This window comes from Macadamia integrifolia, unplaced genomic scaffold, assembly GCF_013358625.1.
Source record: "Macadamia integrifolia cultivar HAES 741 unplaced genomic scaffold, SCU_Mint_v3 scaffold269, whole genome shotgun sequence".
Lineage (NCBI taxonomy): Eukaryota > Viridiplantae > Streptophyta > Magnoliopsida > Proteales > Proteaceae > Macadamia > Macadamia integrifolia.
Window position 1 is genome coordinate 316595 of NW_024868889.1, and position 20011 is coordinate 336605.

Here is a 20011-nt window from a genome sequence, read left to right on the forward strand (position 1 = left end):
AGTTTCCGGTGACAGTACTGTCACCTAGTGATAGTGTCTGTACATTTTGGGGGTGACCTATGTGGGTCTTTTTCGATATTTTCAACGCATACTGATGTATGATTCCCTTTGTGTCTAGGACAGTGACATACAAGTGCCCCGAAGCTGGAATTGAATTGATCGATCAGTGGCCATACTTGAACCCTAACACGATCGATCGTAAAATAGGTGAGGGATGGACTTTGTTTATTTTTGAATTGTTTATTTTTATTAAACTACTCACATGCTTAGAATTACATGTTTAATTGAATTGTCATTTTACAATCATGACATGAATTGTATGGAAATGTATGACGTGATCCGGTGTGGCCGAGGTGGTACTAGTACCGTGATCCTCGTGTTTTGGATGTGTGTGTGTGTGAGACAGAATCTGGCATGCCCAAGGTGGTACCGGTGTCGTGATTTCCATATGTATGTTGCACCCATGCATTGATTATGTGTATTAGAGTTAGTTGTAGTCGTGGGTTACACTTTATGGCCAAGGTCTCGCTGGTATCGTATACCCCGGGACTACATCTGGAAATGGATACGCTTCGTGACCGAGGTCTTGCTGGTATTGCATAGTCCATAATCAACTGCTATTTGCATGCTAGATTAGGTAAACGGTCTCAGGCTACTCTTGTGGCCAAAGTCTCTCTGGTATCGTGTACCCGGGACTGTATTTGAAGATGGGTTACACTTTGTGGCCGAGGTCTCTCCGGTATCATGTAATCCATACTAACTGTATTATTATGGAGGCATATAGTATATATATGACCAGATATCACTCCATATGCTATGCACCCTTACCAACAAGGGTTGAGGTATTGGATAACCCATTGTGGTATGTTTGATGAACCTTCCTGAAGTGCCACTCTCGTGGTACGATGTGATTATTGTCGGAGGCAGGAACCTGTTCGGCGTGGCCGATGTGTTATCGGTGCCGTGACTACCAGGAGGGGGTTATCAGGGGTTTGCTGGGTGACCCATAGCACATACGGGGACCGACAGGCTTCTAATCATAGCTAAGGTTTGTATCGCTGCATAGTCGATGTCATTTCTGAGATGAGGGATACAACCTAATACATCGTAGTAGCATTTACCAGACTTAGTTGTATTGTTAGGTGGATAATAATTAAATGAATTGCAAATTGTGGAAGATTGGGCTTAAGCTCTCCCAAGCCCAATCCATATTTCACAAGAGACTTTCGGTCCAATACACCAACATGGGTTTTAAGTATTGGCATTGTATCAGGTGATTTGTATCGGTTTTCCAGTTTCTGATCCTGAAACCCAGCCAATACCTCATTGATGGAACGGTACAAATCAGGGGTATTGAAAAAAAAAAAAAAAAAAAAAAACTACTATAGGAAATCAGAGGCATTTCTGTTTTATACGGATATTCCAATACCAATCCATGCCGATACTTATCAGTTTTCAGGATGCCGGATACTGTATCGTGTAGAAACGCAACCCTAAAACGATGCAGAAGATAATGGAAAAACAAAACAAATAATGTACACAGATTTTACGAGGTTCGGCAAGGTTGCCTACATCCCCGGTGAGATGAGATCCTGCTTTACTATCAATGGAGAATAGGGCTACAACGCTCGTCATTACACCTCTCAGTATTGCTTGCCTTACAGAGAAATAAACCCTCGCTACAAATATATAGTGAAAAAATCCTAATCCAGAAAGTACACAATTGCCCTCAAATAAAAAATTCGAGCGAGGGGCTGCGCCCCCTACACCCCCTGCTATGCAGGGGGCCGAATGCCCCCCTCCTTGCAACCCCCCACGGCCCGCTAACTGGCTAGCGGGATCGCCATCCTGCCTGTCTAGGTGCTGCACCAGTACTCCCTGGATTAAACTGCGACGGAATACAAGACATCATACACCAACATATCGGCATACCCGATCCGATACTACGCACTAATGCCACTTGCACCGATATCCCCACTCTCTCAACTCTCGAAGTGCCCGACATAGAATTCAACAAAACAAAATCCCAGGAACCATAACTACTTCAACGGATTCAGTCACTCTCGATCAGACCTCAGGAAGCAGACACAGAAGAGGAAGAACTCTCCAGAAATTCCCGCGAAATCCGAACATAGAACACATTAGTAATTCTCTCTCTGTTAAATGGCAGAATTTCAAGACCTGGAAGCCCAAGACGGCGTTCGGATGCCATGGAACGTCTTCCCAGGAACAAAGCAAGAATCCACACAATGTGTCGTCCCAGTGTCTGCGATCTACACACCATTAAAGCCCTTCCCCAACATACAGATCCTTCCTTACTCTCCTCTTCGTTGCCGCTCCTGCAGATCAATTCTTAACCCTTTCTGCATCGTCGATTACGTTGCGAAGATCTGGATATGCCCTTTCTGCTTCCAACGCAACCATTTCCCTCCTCACTACGCATTGATTTCCGAAGAAAATCTCCCCGCAGAGCTCTTCGCTCAGTACACTACGATCGAGTACGAAACACCGACGGAGAAAACGGCTTTTCCTCCTGTTTTCCTCTTCGTCGTAGATACTTGCATTATCGAAGAAGAGTTAATGTGCTTAAAGAATTCTCTATCTCAGGCCATTGATCTGCTGCCGGATAATTCGCTTGTTGGATTCATTACATTTGGGACTTATGTTCATGTTCAAGAGCTTGGGTTCGGCTTGATTCCTAAGACTTATGTTTTTAAGGGTTCAAAGGAGATATCGAAGGATCAGATTCTTGAGCATATGAATTTCTTTGCAAAGAGGTCGACTCCGAGTACAGGCGTGATCGCTGGTGTCAGGGATGGGCTTTCTTCAAAGAGTATTTCTCGGTTTCTGGTGCCTGCTTCGGAATGTGAATTCGCCTTGAATTCGGTAACTTCCTGTGAATGTTATGGAGTTTTTATTGAAAGAAGTGGATCAACGTAGGGATTGTGAAGTTTTGTGTTTACGGATTGGATGAACTGGGATTTTTATTAGGTCTTGGAGGAGCTTCAGAAAGATCCTTGGCCGGTGCCAGCTGATCAGAGGGCGACCAGGTGCACTAGCACGGCTTTAAGTGTGGCTACGAGTTTGTTAGGTGCTTGTGTTCCTGGTTCTGGAGCTAGAATTGTAGCATTAATTGGTGGGCCATCCACGGAAGGGCCGGGTTCTGTAAGTTGAACTGAATTATCATGACCTTGCAGTCATATGAACTCAATTTATGACTACTTGCAGTATTCTGTCTCCCTTGATATTAGTTTACAACTGTGTTGTGGTTTCTTCGATGACATTATCATTTATCACCAATGATTTCTTGATGCTGATTCTCATCTTGAATGACTTAACTTGCAGTTTTCTGTCTGCCTTGTCTTAAAGTCTTATTATATCTCCTAATTTATGGTGAAGAGCGAGCAATGCAACTACCTGACTAGGCTCACACATAGTAGAAAAAAAAAAACAAGTAGACCAATAACATATGATGCACATGGTGCATTTTCAATCTATTCAAGATAATTGAACATTAGCACATACTTGTTCAAAAAGGAGGGGCAAGTCTGTGATTCAAGCTGGAAATTGCTGAAGTCAATTGAGTTTTTCATCAAACCGACCTCTCTTAACCATGGTTTATCTTATTGTAACCCTCTTCCCCAACCTCCCCCCCCACCACAACCCCCCCCCCCAAAAAAAAAAAAAATGTATGCTCTTTATCACTTACCATATATAAGATTCTAAGGAAAGAAGCTAAATCACGGGTTTTCATTTACGCAAGGTTCTCTCCAGTCCATGAAATTCTTTCGGTTGAAAACCAATCTAGCAAATCAGAATTCAGATTGCACAAATTCTGGGAAAGTTCATGGGACTTTCATTTGAAGAAACACCAAGAGTATCGAACAATATCAAATGACGCAAATCTCCAAAAGTTGTTCCCTTGAAGCCCAAAAACTTAGGATGGCCAAGGGAGATATTCTCCATTTATCACAGGGCCAAGTTATATTAATTCCAAATAGACAGAGATCATAATGTCAGGTCGGTTGGCTATATCAGATTTGGTGAAACAAGTCACACTGAAGTTTTCCTCGCCTCACTCTAACATGTGGCATTAAACAAAAGGAGATTCTGTTCTTTAAGAGGTTCAAATGTATCATTTTCTGTAGGGAAATTATCCATGTGAATATCATTATTGACTACTCTTTCATAAGCCCCATTTCTCACCAACCAATTACCACATACTTGAAACAAACTGTTGCAGATATACTGTGTTTAAAACAAGTTCCTGTTTTAAGTTTCATAATAACAGATTTATTAGTATCATTCTAAAATTGATATTGTTCTTCAAGATCTTGAAACCAGTTCAATATAACTTGGTATGAACATCTAGTTGGAAAATTTTTTTTCCCCCTTAAAGACCCACTTCATCGAAATCTGATCTTGCATTGACGTATTTATTTTGGTTATTTTGGCTCAGATACACTAGGTTTTTCTTGGTATCTATATGAGAAATACACTGTTTTCGTTCTAAATGATCAATTAGCAATGATTGAGTTTTTCTTGGATATGCTAATTTTGCACAAATATGGTCCTATTTTCAATCATTTCATTGGTATTCCTTGATTCCTTTGTTGGAAACTGTGATGTAGGACCAGGTTGAGCTTATCTATGGTATTAGCCAAGGTTATATGGCAAATATAAGGGTAGAATTGGATAAACACACCAAAAGTTGTATCCCTTCTGCTACAGGATTTGCCATATGCAATTAAAACTTCAAGAGTGCCAACAGAATTCGAGGATCTGTAAAACCCATAGTTAAGGCTTTTTACATGTGTATTTCCATAATAGGTCCCCTCCCCCCCCCCCCCTCCCCTCAATGGTTAGGATTTATTGTTTTCCAATGTTTGCATTAGAATTTCCAAGAGAAAGTCCTGTATAATTTGTCTCGACCTGTTGACTGTACTCTCTTATCTGTTTTCTGTAGACATGTCAAAAGGCATTGTGGGAAATCACCACCGTTCTATATAATTTAATATTTAATACATTTATGCAAGTGATTTTGGTGTATTCATAAATTTTTGGAATTTTAGTTGTTTGGTGAATTCATAAATGTTTGGAAGATTTTCTGAGTTGTACTTTATGTAAACCAAATTTGCAGATTGTTTCCAAGAATTTATCTGAACCAATTCGTTCGCACAAGGACCTTGATAAAGATTCTGCTCCCTATTATAACAAAGCTGTCAAGTTCTATGAGGGGCTCTCAAAGCAACTTGTAAATCAAGGCCATGTACTTGATCTGTTTGCATGTGCTCTTGATCAGGTAATTTCCTTCTCTGTGTCTTATACCTTTTTCCCCCTTTTTTCTCTATACGTTTGAATTTTCTACCATTGTTATTCTGCTTTAATTTTGGTATCTTTAAACCCCAACCAATTTGTCTACCATACTATGCCAATCATTTTGCCTTAAGCAGTTCCTACGGATAATTTAGACCAGCAATTTTGTATGAAGCTGCTGTTATGTGCTCCAATAGGAGATAAGTGGAAGGTGAGTCATTTCAGTTGGTATGAGCATTTGCAACGGAGGCTTTTATGTGCACCTGTAATGAGGAGTGATATGATGCAGATTAGAGAAATTAAAAAACCCAGAGTTGGCCAAAAATGACTTGGGAAGAAGTATTGAGAAAAGATATGAATAGTGTTAGGTTTTCAAAACATATGGCTTTAAATAGTGTTGAATGGTGAAACAAGAAAACCTAGCTAACCCATTTAGTTGCGAAAAGACTTCTGTTGAGTTTAGTATGTTTGTCTTCCAAAATGCAACCATAATTTTGAATCTTTTTTTTTTTTTTTTAATAAATCATTTATCAAGTTTTATTAGTTATTTATTTTCCAAGCTCGTGTGTTAATTTGGGATTAGCTCTAGCCTCTAGGTTCTCTTGCATCAAAATACTAAGTTAAAATCTGAATAAAGCCTGTCCAATTCACATGAATTGGAGTTTTGCATCTACCTGCAATTTTTTTTTCCGAGTCTTTATTGTGCTTTGGTGTGACAATGAGGTCATGTTGAGCTTAATCTCTTTTACTAGCTGGTTTGGTTGTGCCCCTTGGGGGATTCTGTGGGTGTTAACGAAATATTGCCATTGTTAGCCATATTGAAGTTCTTCCTTGTTTAATTATTCATAAAAAAAAATATTTCTCTAAGGAACCTTAAGGGAAGTAGTTTAGAATTGATAGATATAATGATAATAAGAAGAATTAAAGTAGCTTGTTTATAAGAGAATAGATGGAAGGGTAAGAAAACTAAGGAATATACGATGATTATAGACTTTGGTATACTGGGGATAAAAAGTGGGGTGGGAATAATAAGTAAAGATTTAAAAAATGATGTTGTAGATGAAAAAAAATAGTGATAGGATAATATCCATCAAATTTATGTTAGGAAAAGAGGCAATCAATACTACACACCCCAAATCAGTTTAGATGAAAATATTAAGAAGCAATTTTGGGAGCACATGGATGGATTAGTCCAAGGAATTAGTTAAAGAGAGGATATTATTATAGGTGGAGATCTATATGGGCATGTTGGAAGAGATAACAGGGGTTATCAAATAAAAATGATTCCCTTTGGTCTGTTGTACCTTCTGCAGATCCTCATCAATCTGGCAAACTATTCTCTCCTCTTGGCCTGCTGCCCTCAATGGCCTCTCCTATGTTATTGGCAGTGGGTCCTCTACCTTCCTTTGGCTCGATCCTTGGCACCCTTTAGGTATCCTCACCAATTTGGTCCCTCTCAGAGAAATCTACACCTCAAGGCTCTCTAGATCTGCTATGGTGTCTTCCATCCTCTCCCCTAATGGCTCGTCCCCCCAGTTCCTCCCCCCTCTCTCGGATCTCTGGTCTGACCTTCCGCTCATCCCCCGGGTACCGTGGAAGGGATGATAAGATCATTTGGACTCTCTCCCCTCGGCTTTTGCTTGGGAATTTATTTGTACCAAAACCCCGCCTTAAAGGCCATATCCCTCCTTTGCCACAGTTTCATTGTTTGGTTCGCTCTCTCCAACTGCCTCCCTACCCAAACTTTCCTCATCTATTAACACATCCAGGTCCCCCCATCCTGCTGCCTGTGTTGGAATGGATTCAAAGATGCTGACCACCTCTTCTTCTCTTGTCCCTTCGCCTCTTCTATCTAGAAGAAGGCTCTCAGATCTATTTGGCCATCCTATAGAACCCCCCTCCCTTTGTCTAGAGAGTGGATCTGGATTGATATGACTTTTGGCGGTTCTACCATTTGTAACACAATAGGGAAGCTCACTTTTGCAACTGCAATCACCTATATCTGGACGAAGCACAATCTCTGAAGATGGACTTCCAATTCCAGCTCTTTCGACAAGATTTGGAAAGCCATCTTCTTGATGTCAGCTCCAATATTGGTTCCATCTATCACAGTTCGGTTCTTAATACCTCAAGGAATAGACTCATTGTTGTTTCCCCCCCCCCCCCCACATCATCCCCCCCTCCCTAGTTGTTGTTCCCTTATTTTTTATGACCCCCTCCTTTAGTTTGGCACTCTGGCCTTTAAGCTCTTCTTGGGCTTTGTGCTCCGTGTGGCTCCTCCCCCCTCTCTCCCTTTGTGTATTCTTCCTCATGGTAATGAAATATTTATTCATCCAAAAAAAAAAAAAAAAAAAAATTTATAGACGATATGGTTTGGGCATAGCAATGAGGAAGGGGACTTCAGTTTTAAAATTTTCTATGACTTATGATTTTAGCAATCATATGCTTCGAAAAGAGAGAATAACATTTAATAACCTTCAAAAGTGGAAAAAATTGTAGAATTGTTTGTTTAGGCCCTCAAAAGACTTTATTGTGGCCCATGGATGGGTTCTATGGGCCTTGGGTTTTTACATTTCGGTTTATGGATGGACTAGGCCTTTATTTATAAGCCAATATTTGGGGCCTTAATCTTGTACATGGGATTAAGTATATAGATAAGATTGGGTGGTCCCATTTATTTTTGTTAGTTGGTGGTAGGATGTTTATCATCTTCTTGTAGTAGGTTAGTTTATATATTTATTTATTTATTTTGGGTGAATAAATGAATTCATTACCAAGCAGAGGAAAGAATATATAAGGGGGAAAGGGAGAAGAAGGGGGGGGGGAGAAACCGAGGCCTTACTCTAATGGGAGGTAGAAAAAAAACCACAGGGGAAGACCCCAGCTAAAATACAGCCAAAGGGAACTAAGAGGGCACATTAAGGGGAGGGAGAACCTATCAAGGGGGGATAGGAGAGAAAGAGGGAGACCCTAGGAGATAACAGTGAGCCTGTTCCTTAGGGTATCAATAATCCTACACTGACGGTTACACCTAAGTTTGGAGCTAATATAAAAATAGATGGTTTTCCAAATCTTCTCATAGGAGCGAGAGTTGGAAGTCCATCTACGAAGATTGTGCTTCATCCAGAGATGGTTGACGGTTGCACAGAAGGCCAATTTCCATGCCGTGTCACATATGGAGGATCCACCGAAGGTCATATCAATCCAGATCCATTCCCTACTCAAGGGAAGAATACATCTGCGAGAAGGCCAGCAACTGCTGAAAATTTATTTCTAGATCGTGGAGGAGAAGGGACATGAAAAACAGAGATGATTAGTATCTTCAACACCATTCCAGCAAAGGCAGCAAAAAGGGGATACTTGAATGTGACGATAGAGGAGGAAAGACTACGTAAGAAGGCATTTGGAGAGAGCTCTCCAAGTAGTAAAGTTGTGGCGAGGGATATGACCTTTGAACCAGGTTAGTTTATGCCAGGGGGCAAGGGATCCCATAGCACGAATATGGTTCCAAGCAGAGGCAGAGGTGAATTTCCCCGTAGAGAAGGGAAGCCAGGAGATCTTGTCTTCTCTACCCTTGTGACCGGGGGGATGGAGGACCAGAGGTCAGCCGAGGGGGGAGGCAGGCAGGGACCAGACCCTATGGGAGATGGAGGCAAGGACCAAACCCTAATATAACTAAATATAGGTTCATTGCTAAACCCAAAATAACTCCCAAAAGCACACATACTAACCCCAACTAAAGCCTTGGAAAAGCCCCCAAGCTACCCCTACCCATAGGGTCAAATTTCGGTAAAAAGTGAAGGGGCATAACCCACAAGGGGCAGGGTATTAATTAGCAAAAATAAGGGCTGATCAGACTTGAAAACACTCCACCGGCAGGTTGCACTGGCTGGCTGCAGGCACCCACCGGTGGGACATTTCTGCAGAATTTTTGTTCTGCCAGATTTGCTATTGCTGATCACTTTTTGCTTAGGTTGTGCCAAGGCCGCGGGCCATTATTCCCAACAACATAGGGGGTGTTCTCTTATGCCTCTAGGGTCAATAACCACCTTACCAATCATTCCAATTCCTTGAGCTAACCTCGGCCCATCCAATCCCATAGAATTCTAAAATTTTAGTAACGGGGAATTGCTGGACTGAGAGTTGAGCTCCTCCCTTCACCATTCCCTCTTAAGTAAGGCTGGATAGACATGATTAAATAAATATTGTTCACATAACATCTCTAATTAAGCTCACATAGGCAAATTAATTTAGGGATTCATAATTTAAGAAAGAGAGTTGCACTAACTTTACCTCAAATTGACAACCTACATATCCAATTCATCAATTGGGGTTATCCCATTTAATCCATTCACTCATATGAAGCTGAAAATTTATAAGAAACATGGTAGACCATGCATCAGTTCTAATTGAACTCAGGAGGGACAGTTCATAATTTACAGGGAAGGAATTGGGCAATTTCTTCGCAATTCAGTCAAGAAAATATAGCAGTAGTACATGCATGCCTTAAATCATGAAATTACCTGCATGCATAATTATACAGAAATATCCTTGTTTATGGTAAAACCCTAAGGTCTAGGGCTCCCAGAGATCGATTGACATCAAATTGAAGCCTTAAACTCTTACTAAAATTAGGGATTCTTCTACTGGGTATTGAACCAGTACATAGGGACTCAATTTCAGTCCCTAATTTACTGATACCTCTCCCTAACATACTACCTTAATTAACATAACCAAATTCACCAAATTAATAGGGCAGCAGTCTTACCTAGGTGCAGGCACAGCCCCAATCCAGCCCTCATTTCTTCTTCCTCCCTCCGCTTTTCTTCTTTTCTTATTCTTCTTCTTCTCCCTACTTCTTTCTTTCTTCTCCTTTGCTGTTCTACCGAATTGTGCAGCAAAGAATGAGGTGAACAGAAGCTAGCTTCTTGTTTTATAACTCAGCCCAAAGGGTCCTTAGGGCCGTTTGGATGAACCACCCAAAACATAAAACTAATTCTTCAAACTGATTTTTAAAAACATAAAGCTAATTAAAATTAAATTCCCATTGATGGACCCCACCAAGCTCTGACCTATTAGGTTGGATTTGATCAGCATTAGGACTCCTACATACTGGGTAAGTGTGAGGGTTAGAGGTGTAGGGCTGTGGGCCCCACAAAAGGATAATGCAGAATTTTTTTTCCTGCAAACAGTACCACCAGCAGGTGTCACCGGCTAGCCGGTTGACAGGTGGGTGACCTGTCGGTGGTCTCAAATATGCCCACTAAACAGTCCTTTGCCATGGTTTCGTAAATCAAATATGCTCATGACCTTGGAAACCCAGAGTGGCCCATTTCCCTTCCACCACTTAGCTTCACATGCACTAACAAAGTAGGGTATCCTTGCCCTCTGCGCACACTTCATTGGCCAAGTAAGCAACCCAACTGTCCTCAGTGCACTACTTTGACCTGGCACCTGAGGAATGCAGCTGAATTTTGATACAGGGTATCAAAGCCCTTCAACCCACTGGGTGTGAGACCCATTTCATACCTTTTTGGCCATTTTCCTTCCATACTTGGCCTGTGGAAACTGCCAAATTACTACACCTTCAGTGCATTATATGCTGGCCCAGAATGGAATAGCAAGCTACCTTCAATGTCAGTTTCTTGACACTTGGGCATTAGCTGCTTCTGATACAGGGTGTTATAGAGGTTTCTTACATGTAGTAAAAGTATATTGTCGATTTTCTAAGAAATTTTAAATCTATTAACGAATTGATGCAATAATTCCTGTTTGATGCATTGCTTTAGTTTGTTTTACCTAATTCTACTTAAACATGGCAAAAACAGAAGTAAGACAAACTTATTGTTTGATCTTGCTATCTAGCTTCTTATAAAAAATAATACTAGAACATTTTGAAAAGGGGTGGCACTAACTGGATCAATTTATGATCATTTATACTGATGTTGTGGATGAAGAGTACATATGCACAAAGAGAGAGAGAGAGAGAGAGAGAGAGAGAGAGAGAGAGAGAGAGAGAGAGAGAGAGAAATCAAAATTCAATAGAGAGATCATACCATCAAAGGGTGCATCTCGGAATATCTTGCATTAAGAAGGACGTACAATAGTCAAGTTCACATATCTGCTCTATAAACTCATAACTTGAGTGATCATGACATGAGATTCGACGTTCAATTTTGTGGAAGGATCAACACAGTTGGCTTGTTGCAAGGACAAGCAACACAAATGGAAATGATGACACTAGTTGTGATGTTGATTCTTATAGAAATTAAGAAATAAATAGAATAGAGAAATAAAATGGAAGATACTTATCTGCCTGCAAGGATTCAACAAATGTAAACTGGAGGAGATGATCAACATGAGGATGACATAGTTAATGACAAGGAGGATATGAAAGAATGGTAAATCAAGATTGTGAAATCTGTTGGGTAAGTGTAGTTGTGCTTCAAATTTTGGAAACTTAAGTATTGCCAACGAAAAGAATAAGTTCTGTTTTGAAAGTGAAATGGGTTCTGTAGATACATATCTTAATTATCGGTGAGTATCAGTTGCGTACCGGTTTCGATACGAATCGATACTTATGTAATTCAATTGTTCGGGGCTGAATTGTACGTATTGAGAGTATTAATATGTATTGAAGTGTATCGTCCTATATCGTATGAAACGGTACGATACTTTTCGATACATAAAAATTTTCAAAAATGACATGTATTGTATCGGCCGATACGTTACGATACACATTGATACTTTAAACCATGGCATGGTTCTAAATCTCCTCGAAATTTCCTAGTTTCGATATGGCTCGAGCCAAAAGTAATGTTCAAAACGAAAATGTTACTATAGTTGTCAAGGTGTCACTGATGAAAAGGCGTCCAGAGGCCTTGTTGGTGTCGCCTTGATTTTGGGCCATCTCCAATGCCTTGGGTTGTCTAGACACCACGACAGCTATGAGTATTACTGGTTTGGACAAAATTTCCCAAGTTTAGCATGGTTCAACCAAAGTGATCCAAACCATGCTTATATAAGTGACATGTTCCAATGAAAACATACATGGTTTTTCATATTTTGACAAAATCTTTGAAGTTATCTGGGTTTTGACCAACAAAGGGGGAATTTGACCACAAAACATCATTTTTTTTGCTTAAGTTGTTGCAATTTTCTTCTACCATCTTGCATTATCAATCAAGTTCAACCTAGAGAGGACTTCTTGGAGTTTCAAGGTAAACCCACTTTTTCCCTAAACTTATTTTTTTGTTCAACATAGTAGAAAACATAGTAGAATTCTTTCAAAGCAACAATGTGTGCCATGTATGACACATCCACATCCTCATAGTCTTAGTGAGCCATTCCCGAGGTTAGGATACTTGCAACATATTGATGATGAGGCTTATAGGTGTGTAGTGGCTAATGAAGGAATTTCGAAACAGTTGGGCCCTAAACATGTCATGGGATTTGTGTTGCTTTCAAAGGAGCGGCTAAGACATTTGAAGTGGTATGCACCTCGTGGATTGGAGCTGCCTAGAAACTCCTCCTGATATTGAGTGGTGAGTGTTGTATGACTAATTCAATATCTAAGTTAGATGTGTTGATAGCTTATTTACATTTCTGGTATCTAAGTTATATGTAGACTTAGTGTGTACAACAAATTAACAAGGCTATTGTACAACATCATTGATGGAGGGCCTGTTAGGGAAAAGAAAAAACTAGAGTAGCAGGGGGGATAGGAGGAAGCACACTCGTGTAGAGCTCAACCAATCTTTTATTCACTTTCAAATCTTCCTCTTGTCCATTGGTTTCAACCAATTTGTAGAAATAAAATAAAAAACTACCTTAAGCAAGGAAACTAAAGCAAATGTTTTTTATATCTGTTATTTCATTTACTTAAGATATTATTCATAAATAAGTAAATACCCCCTATTTGAATCCAATAAAAATAGTTTAAAAATCAAATTCCAAAAGGATTAAAAGTCAACCCCCCATTCCAAGAACAAAAATTGGATTTTGGTTATAGGAGCGATTTTCAACTTTTAAAGAGGTTTTTCTCAATTATGAAAATTTTATAAATTTTATCATGTTAAAACATTGCTAAAAACCAAAAGTCCGGTAAAATAATATTTTGTTTTGATATCTATAAAATTATTTTCATTTAAGTGATTTTAATAACATTCGCGCACCTAAAAATAAGTTTGATTGAAGCATTACTTTGTCATTGCAACTCAAATTGAAGTAATCTTAGACTTGTTAGAAAGCTGGTTTTATATTATAACTAATACAAAAAGTCTCATGTAAAAATAAAATCATCTGACCAGTCAAACTTATTATAGAATAAGAGCATTTATCTAAATGTTGATTTTTTTATAACTTAATTTTAATTTTTCATGATTTAATATGGCTAAATCTTGATTTTTAATGACTTGATGTTGCTTAATCTTTATTTTTTATGATGAATATGGAAAATGATGAATGGATTAAATGAGAGCTTAAATTAAGTACTCATACTGTTATCAGGTGGTTGTGACCTCAAAGCAGAGGAGTATGAGCTAATACAGAGGTGAACTTCTGCTGAACATTGGAGGAATCAAAATGCTGCAGAAAAAAGGGCAAATGGTGGGAGACCATGGGCTGGCTGGTTGGTCCCACAGTCTCCAGCCGGTTAGGCTTCAAGAGACCAGTTTGCTTCCAGACTTTAACTGAGATCTGTTAGATTAAAAGGGGACCTGTAGAACTTACAGAGGAGATTATAGATGACCTTATTAGGGATGAATGATTCCAAATTGATTTTGATATCATGTATGTATATATTTCTGGTTTTAGGAAATCTAAATAGTAGTGTGGGAGCTTGTTTAGTGCCAGAAGGAAGGTTATCTATTTCAGAGTATCAGTGTGAGTGGGTGCCCTGACCTCTTTCTTTTAGAGTGTTTCTTATTGTTGTTCATGCATAAATTGTTTGTGGATGTGCATATTCTTTTATTTTGATGATCTCTAATATGGTGCAATTGATGGAACTGAGATTTGAAAGGTAAGACAGGTAAGATGGGACACGTGTAGGTGCCTATGACTGTATGTGCGAATGTGGTGAATGGTTGTGCATCATATAGTATGCTGGGCTAGGTGTCACAACCCAAAGTGCTACAACACCTTGTCTATAGGGAGTTAGGTACGGACTAATCCCGACAAATGTGACTGCCTAATCAGCAGTGCACTTTTGTGTGGTACGACGTACTGTACCAGAGATGGATATGAGATAGGATACGATGTATTGTATGCTTGGTGGATGTATATATATTAGACGAGGTTACTAATTAGGGGTCAGCTGGGGGACCGAGGCTGTGACTGGGACTGGTTGGCTCCTGCCTGCAATGAGCTTGTATTTTTTAGGCCCAACGTACAGGGTAGGGAGTGCCACCTATGTTGTGTAGCACTATATCCATAGGAGATGAGACTTAGTAATGGACTAGGGATTTGTATAGTTTAATAATTGGAATCATGAGCATCATCTTTGTGTGGAGCATGCATTGCATCATATGTTTGCATGTGTTTGTCTATCCCACCCCACACTGAGCATTTCCAGTGCTCACCTCTCTTTTCGTTGATCCTTAGATGATGAGAGCAGTCATATGCCGATTACCAGTACAGAGTGTAAGATTATGGTCATGGATTAGTTGGCCTATATCCAGGATAATGATTACAACCATGAACCTGATTGTAAGTGTGATGATTGTGTTTATGGAGGACAGCAATTCTGAGGAGTAAATGTTATTGACTATTCTTTTGTGTACATATATGTAATTGCGGTGATCAGGTTTAGATGATCCAGGATGATGACATGATACAGGAAGAAGGCATATTTGTGTAAATATTTTGTTATAATGGGATAACTGTATGATATGGATTTACTGTAATATATGATGCTGTGGATTACTGTAAATATGGTATCACATAGATACACTGGATGGATATGGACTTTATTTATCTGATCTTATAATATTTGCTGCAACTCTGATTTTTAGCTAATGATTGTGGTGTTGTGTTCAATCCTAGAGTAGGGTCCTGGGGAAAATAGGTTAACTAGGTGTGGTGAGGTATCCAGTGCCGGTAGTGCCATATTGAGGTCAGAGTGTGACAAGTACACCCGTTATTACCACAATATGTGAATTGGCAAAAAATACCAAATTAAATAGATATAACTATATCCCTATGGACTAATTTACACTTAAGTTTCCCTTCTTATTATCGAAACCAATGAAACCAATGAAATAGATCAAAATTCCGACCAATTTCGATCGAAACAGTGATTATAAAGCATTGGATTGTATTGTTTCATACAAAATGATACCAAAATAAGAAACATAACTGAAATCTCTACTGAAAATTTGTATACCTGTTGATTATCACTGCACTTCTTTTCGACCTTTCTCAAAACTGAAATATTTGTGAGATTTCGGTGGTTTGGCTGAAATCTTGAACTATATTTGCAGTTTTGTTTGATCATTTCCAATATATATATATATATATATTTTCTGAAGAAAAATAAATATCTGTGTTTTTTCAAGATTTATTTTCCATGGCAAGCAATTTATTTTGATTAAATGTTTAATACTGTTTTGGTAATTGAGAACATACTACCTTCCACATGTCAGACTATAACTTGGCATCTATTTCATTTTTTTCCACATGTCAGAATTGAATGATGCATCTGTTTCATTCTTTTTTTAATTTTCAGGTGGGGGTGGCTGAACTTAAAGTTGCAGTTGAAAGAACTGGGGGCCTTGTTGTGCTTGCCGAAAGGTTTGGGCATTCTGTTTTCAAGGATTCTCTAAGGCGTGTCTTCCAGTCGAGTGGCTATGAGCTTGATTTTTCATTCAAGTAAGGCCTACATTAGCTCTTTATGTTCTGTATGACTCTCCCCAATGCATCCTGAAAATGCCCTAATATAAGCTTTGAAGAGTGTCAAGATATGTCACGATGAGGGGGTTTGTCCCTATCGTGAGTAGTTAGCTTTATTTTTTGGTTTTATTCTTTTCCTAGTTCAGATAGATTTTTGTTTCCTAATTAGGCTAAAATTCTATTTCTATTTTCTTGCCGCACAAGGACTTAATTTCCTTCTTTGATTGTACTTGATTGGTTATTATATTTGTGGTAAGGGAGTACTGCTAGAGAAATGATTATGCTGCTCTCTTGCAGTCTCATCTCCATCTTCCTCATTCTTCTCTTCGAATCTCTTCCTCTCTCTCTCTCTCTCTCTGAACTTTTAGCTACTGGTTACAGCTTCCGGGTTTAGTCACATGGTATCAGATCTGTGACCTACCTGATTTCTCCTTGATAGCTGTTTTGAGAGTCGTTTTTGGTTTCTTGTTTGATGAAGGAAACCCTAGTTCATAGAAAAAGCAGAAGAACTAGGGTTTCGATGAAGATTTTGTATGAATATCATACCTGTTACTGCTAATTTTCTGATCGATTGATTCTCCATGAGCTGGTTGACAATAGACAAATCTCCTGCAGCTATCTTAGCCGATTCACTTAGCTGATTTATTGCTTCTGTAGATTGTTCTGCTGTTGGTTGAAGATAACTGCAAATCGATTGATTTTCATTGTTGTTTGGTATTGGTTGCTGCTATCGATTGTTCAATGAGGTAACATGAGCGAGAAGACTCCCTACTTGATATCGAAGTTTTCTCTCTGTTAATCTAATGCTATTTGCTCGATGGTTGCTTTTGGTTCCTTATTACAAAGAAGAAGAAGAAGATTTTCTTCTTTCATTAATCTCCAGACATAGTTGTCAAGGCGTCGCCTAGGCGACGACTAGGCGTCCAGGCGGTTTGCCTGGGGCCTAGGTGAGATCCCTTATTCTTATTGTCGATTTCCAAGTTTACCCCTACCTTTACCATCACTGCACCCTATCAATTGGGCCTCGGTCTGTCTCCCTAAATATGAGGGAGGTCTGGGATTGAGAAAAATCAAAGATGTTATACTGGGAGTATCCTTAAGCTCATTTGGAAGATTGTCTGTAAACATAACGGTATCTAGGTCTTTTGGGTCTATTCCTACCTCCTAAAGAATGACACTCTTTGGATGACTCCCATTCCCTCTGATGCCTCTTGGATTTGGCGTAAAATTCTTAGCTTAAGACCTACTTGGCTAGGGGCCATTTCCTTAACCATTGGCAATGGCACTGCTACCTCCCTCTGGCTTGATCCTTGGCACCCTTCGGGTGTTCTTTCTCTTGTGAGCTATAGAGTTGTTTACTCCTCTAGCTTGGGCAGAAATTGTTATATGCAAACCCTAAAACTTCCTATTTTAATGTTCAGGTGCGACACCGGAGGACACCAGTACAAGTGAGTTCTGGGTTGCATCTGCCTTTTGCCGAGGAAGGGCGACCCCACTTGCACCTGCTACCCATGCTTAAGTAATTGGAAGGGATTCCAGACCCGAAGGGAAATTTCAGTTGAACCTCACACACACTAGAAACCCTGGAGAAGGCCCCACTCAAACTGAGGAGAGATCTCCATACAAAGTGACCAGTTCAGCATTCACCGGCTGATGGTCACCGGTGGATGGAGCATCCATCGGTGAACACCATACGGTGAGTGCACAGGCCAGTTTTTGGTTATCTCACCATGGGACCCGAGATCTCACGATCGTGCACCCTAAACCCATCCACATTGATGGAACAATGTGTTAGGGAGTTGATTAATGTGGCGGGACATCTCGAAGTGGGCCGTTAGTGCCGACTAGCGGAATAACCCGGTATTGGGTAAAAACCCATTAATTCCCCAAACAGCCCTTAGTGGGACTTAAGTGACTATAAATACGACTCTTACCATTCATTTCTTCTCCTACCAACATAGAAACAAGGGAGAAAGAAGAAGAAGAAGAAGAAGGAGAAGGAGAGCAAGGGAGGAAAGAAGGAGGAAGGCTAGGGCTCCATTCTTGAGGTAAGACTATATGCTCATCTCTCCACACACACATAAATATCTCTCTCTCTCTCTCTCTCTCTCTCCCCATTTCACTCTTTATTAGAAGCAATGGAGACCCAATCAAATTCCACTTACCCAACCATAAAGACTACATAATAGGAGGAGGAAATTAGAGTAAGAGACCTACATTGGCAAGATTATTCACTCAACCTTGGGTCTCAGGACAAATCCCTATGAAACCCCTAACCAAAACCCTAGGATTTGGGAATGAGCAAATCCTCTATGACTTAACATCCTAACCTAATCCTAAGTTGGGGAAAATGAAATTAAACCTATGTATGGTGTGTGAGAGTGATTTTATGAGCCATTAATGACCATTCCATGAGCTCAACCTAAGTCTTCCCCAATTTAGCTTAACCTAGACTTGTGTATTGAGGAAATTGGGTGTATCTTGAAACCCTATGTTGATCCACTCACTAATTTCACTAAATCTAAGCTAAGTTAAGTGTGTGAGGATGCCCGACATGAAAACCAACCCTAAAATCACAAAACCTAATTTGTAAACTATACAAGAGAGGGAGAAGGGAGGAATGGAGTTGGGAAATGACACCCCACTGAAAAATACGTATTTCCACCACCATACACAGGGCCACAAGGCTAATAGGGCTGGTCTGGGCAAGAAAACCGTGATTTTAACTTCACCGGCTGATGTCACCGGCCAGCCAGTGAAGGCAAGGACCATCCACCGGTGAAAATATTGCAGGATTTGCATTCCATTCGGATGACCATCCAGTGAACTCACCGGCAGATGATCATCCATCGGTGAAAATATTACAGGATGTGCATTCCTTTCGGATTTATCCACCTGTGAACTCGCTGGCGGATGGCCATCCACCAGTAATATCCACCTGTGAACTCGCTGGCGGATGGCCATCCACCAGTGAACCATTTTAAAGCTAAATTTTTATCATTTAATTGGGGCACGAGTCCTAGTGTCCCACTCCTCTTTGAATAGCCGAATAACCTAAAAACATTATGTATCCTAGGAGTGGAACTGAGAAGTGACGGGAGCACGCAATACGAAACCATCAACTATCTACCGCCATCTAGAACACGAGGTGAGGGGATTTTGTATGTTTTTGTGAAATGCTTGCATCATAATGCATATATGGATGAATTTTATCATTTTGCATATTATTATATTATTCCTTATGTAAAGTGTTGATGTGGCATGAGAATGTGGATTATGATTGTGCATGTGTGCGTGTGTGACTGGGGTGCAGGGTGGCCAACGGTTGGTGCCGGCTGCACTGCATGCTCCGGGTGAGGGTGTGTGTGACGGGTGTAGGGTGGCTAATGGTTGGTGCCGGCGGCACTGCATGCTTAGGGTGTGTGTGTTTGTGCGATTGAATTGTGTTGTGGCATGTTAGAATGCATTGGGCTAGGATAACCACCCTGGTGCTACAAGCCTTGCTAATAAGGGTTTACGTATTGGCTAATCCTCTCGTCCGACGGTCCGTGGTTGGGGACGATTTCTGGTGACTGAGGTGCGAAGATTCCAGCATCGTGACAGACCCTCACGCGATGTTTGATTCGGTGACGGTTATACCCTACATGTGATGTTGGATTCGGTGTAGTGGTATTATGGGAGGGTTATTAATAGGGGTTTGCCGGGCAACAATGTGGTTCCGGAACCGGCACGCTCCTGACTCTCAACTAGCTAGTATCCCTGGGGACTGATAACGTACATTCATGACTGGGGATAACACCTACGTTGC

The 20011-nt window shown here is 40.2% G+C and overlaps 1 protein-coding gene and 1 long non-coding RNA gene across 4 annotated transcripts in view; both read left to right on the forward strand.

Moving 5' to 3' along the window:
- The first annotated feature begins 1964 nt into the window (after positions 1–1964).
- LOC122067061 (protein transport protein SEC23-like) overlaps positions 1965–20011 on the forward strand; it is an 89439-nt gene continuing 71392 nt past the window's right edge. Inside the window, exons 1-4 of one of the 3 annotated variants that reach the window (XM_042630912.1) lie at positions 1965–2886; positions 2992–3165; positions 5141–5302; positions 16040–16182. In XM_042630912.1, coding sequence (XP_042486846.1) covers positions 2164–2886; positions 2992–3165; positions 5141–5302; positions 16040–16182 — 1202 coding nt within the window. In that variant the 5' untranslated portion in view covers positions 1965–2163. The remainder of the gene's footprint in view (positions 2887–2991; positions 3166–5140; positions 5303–16039; positions 16183–20011) is intronic. The other 2 variants (XM_042630911.1, XM_042630910.1) reach the window with 2 other exon arrangements.
- Positions 12741–14321, forward strand: LOC122067062. The gene is made up of 2 exons (XR_006136566.1): positions 12741–12860; positions 13825–14321. It is a non-coding gene; the product is annotated as an uncharacterized LOC122067062 (long non-coding RNA).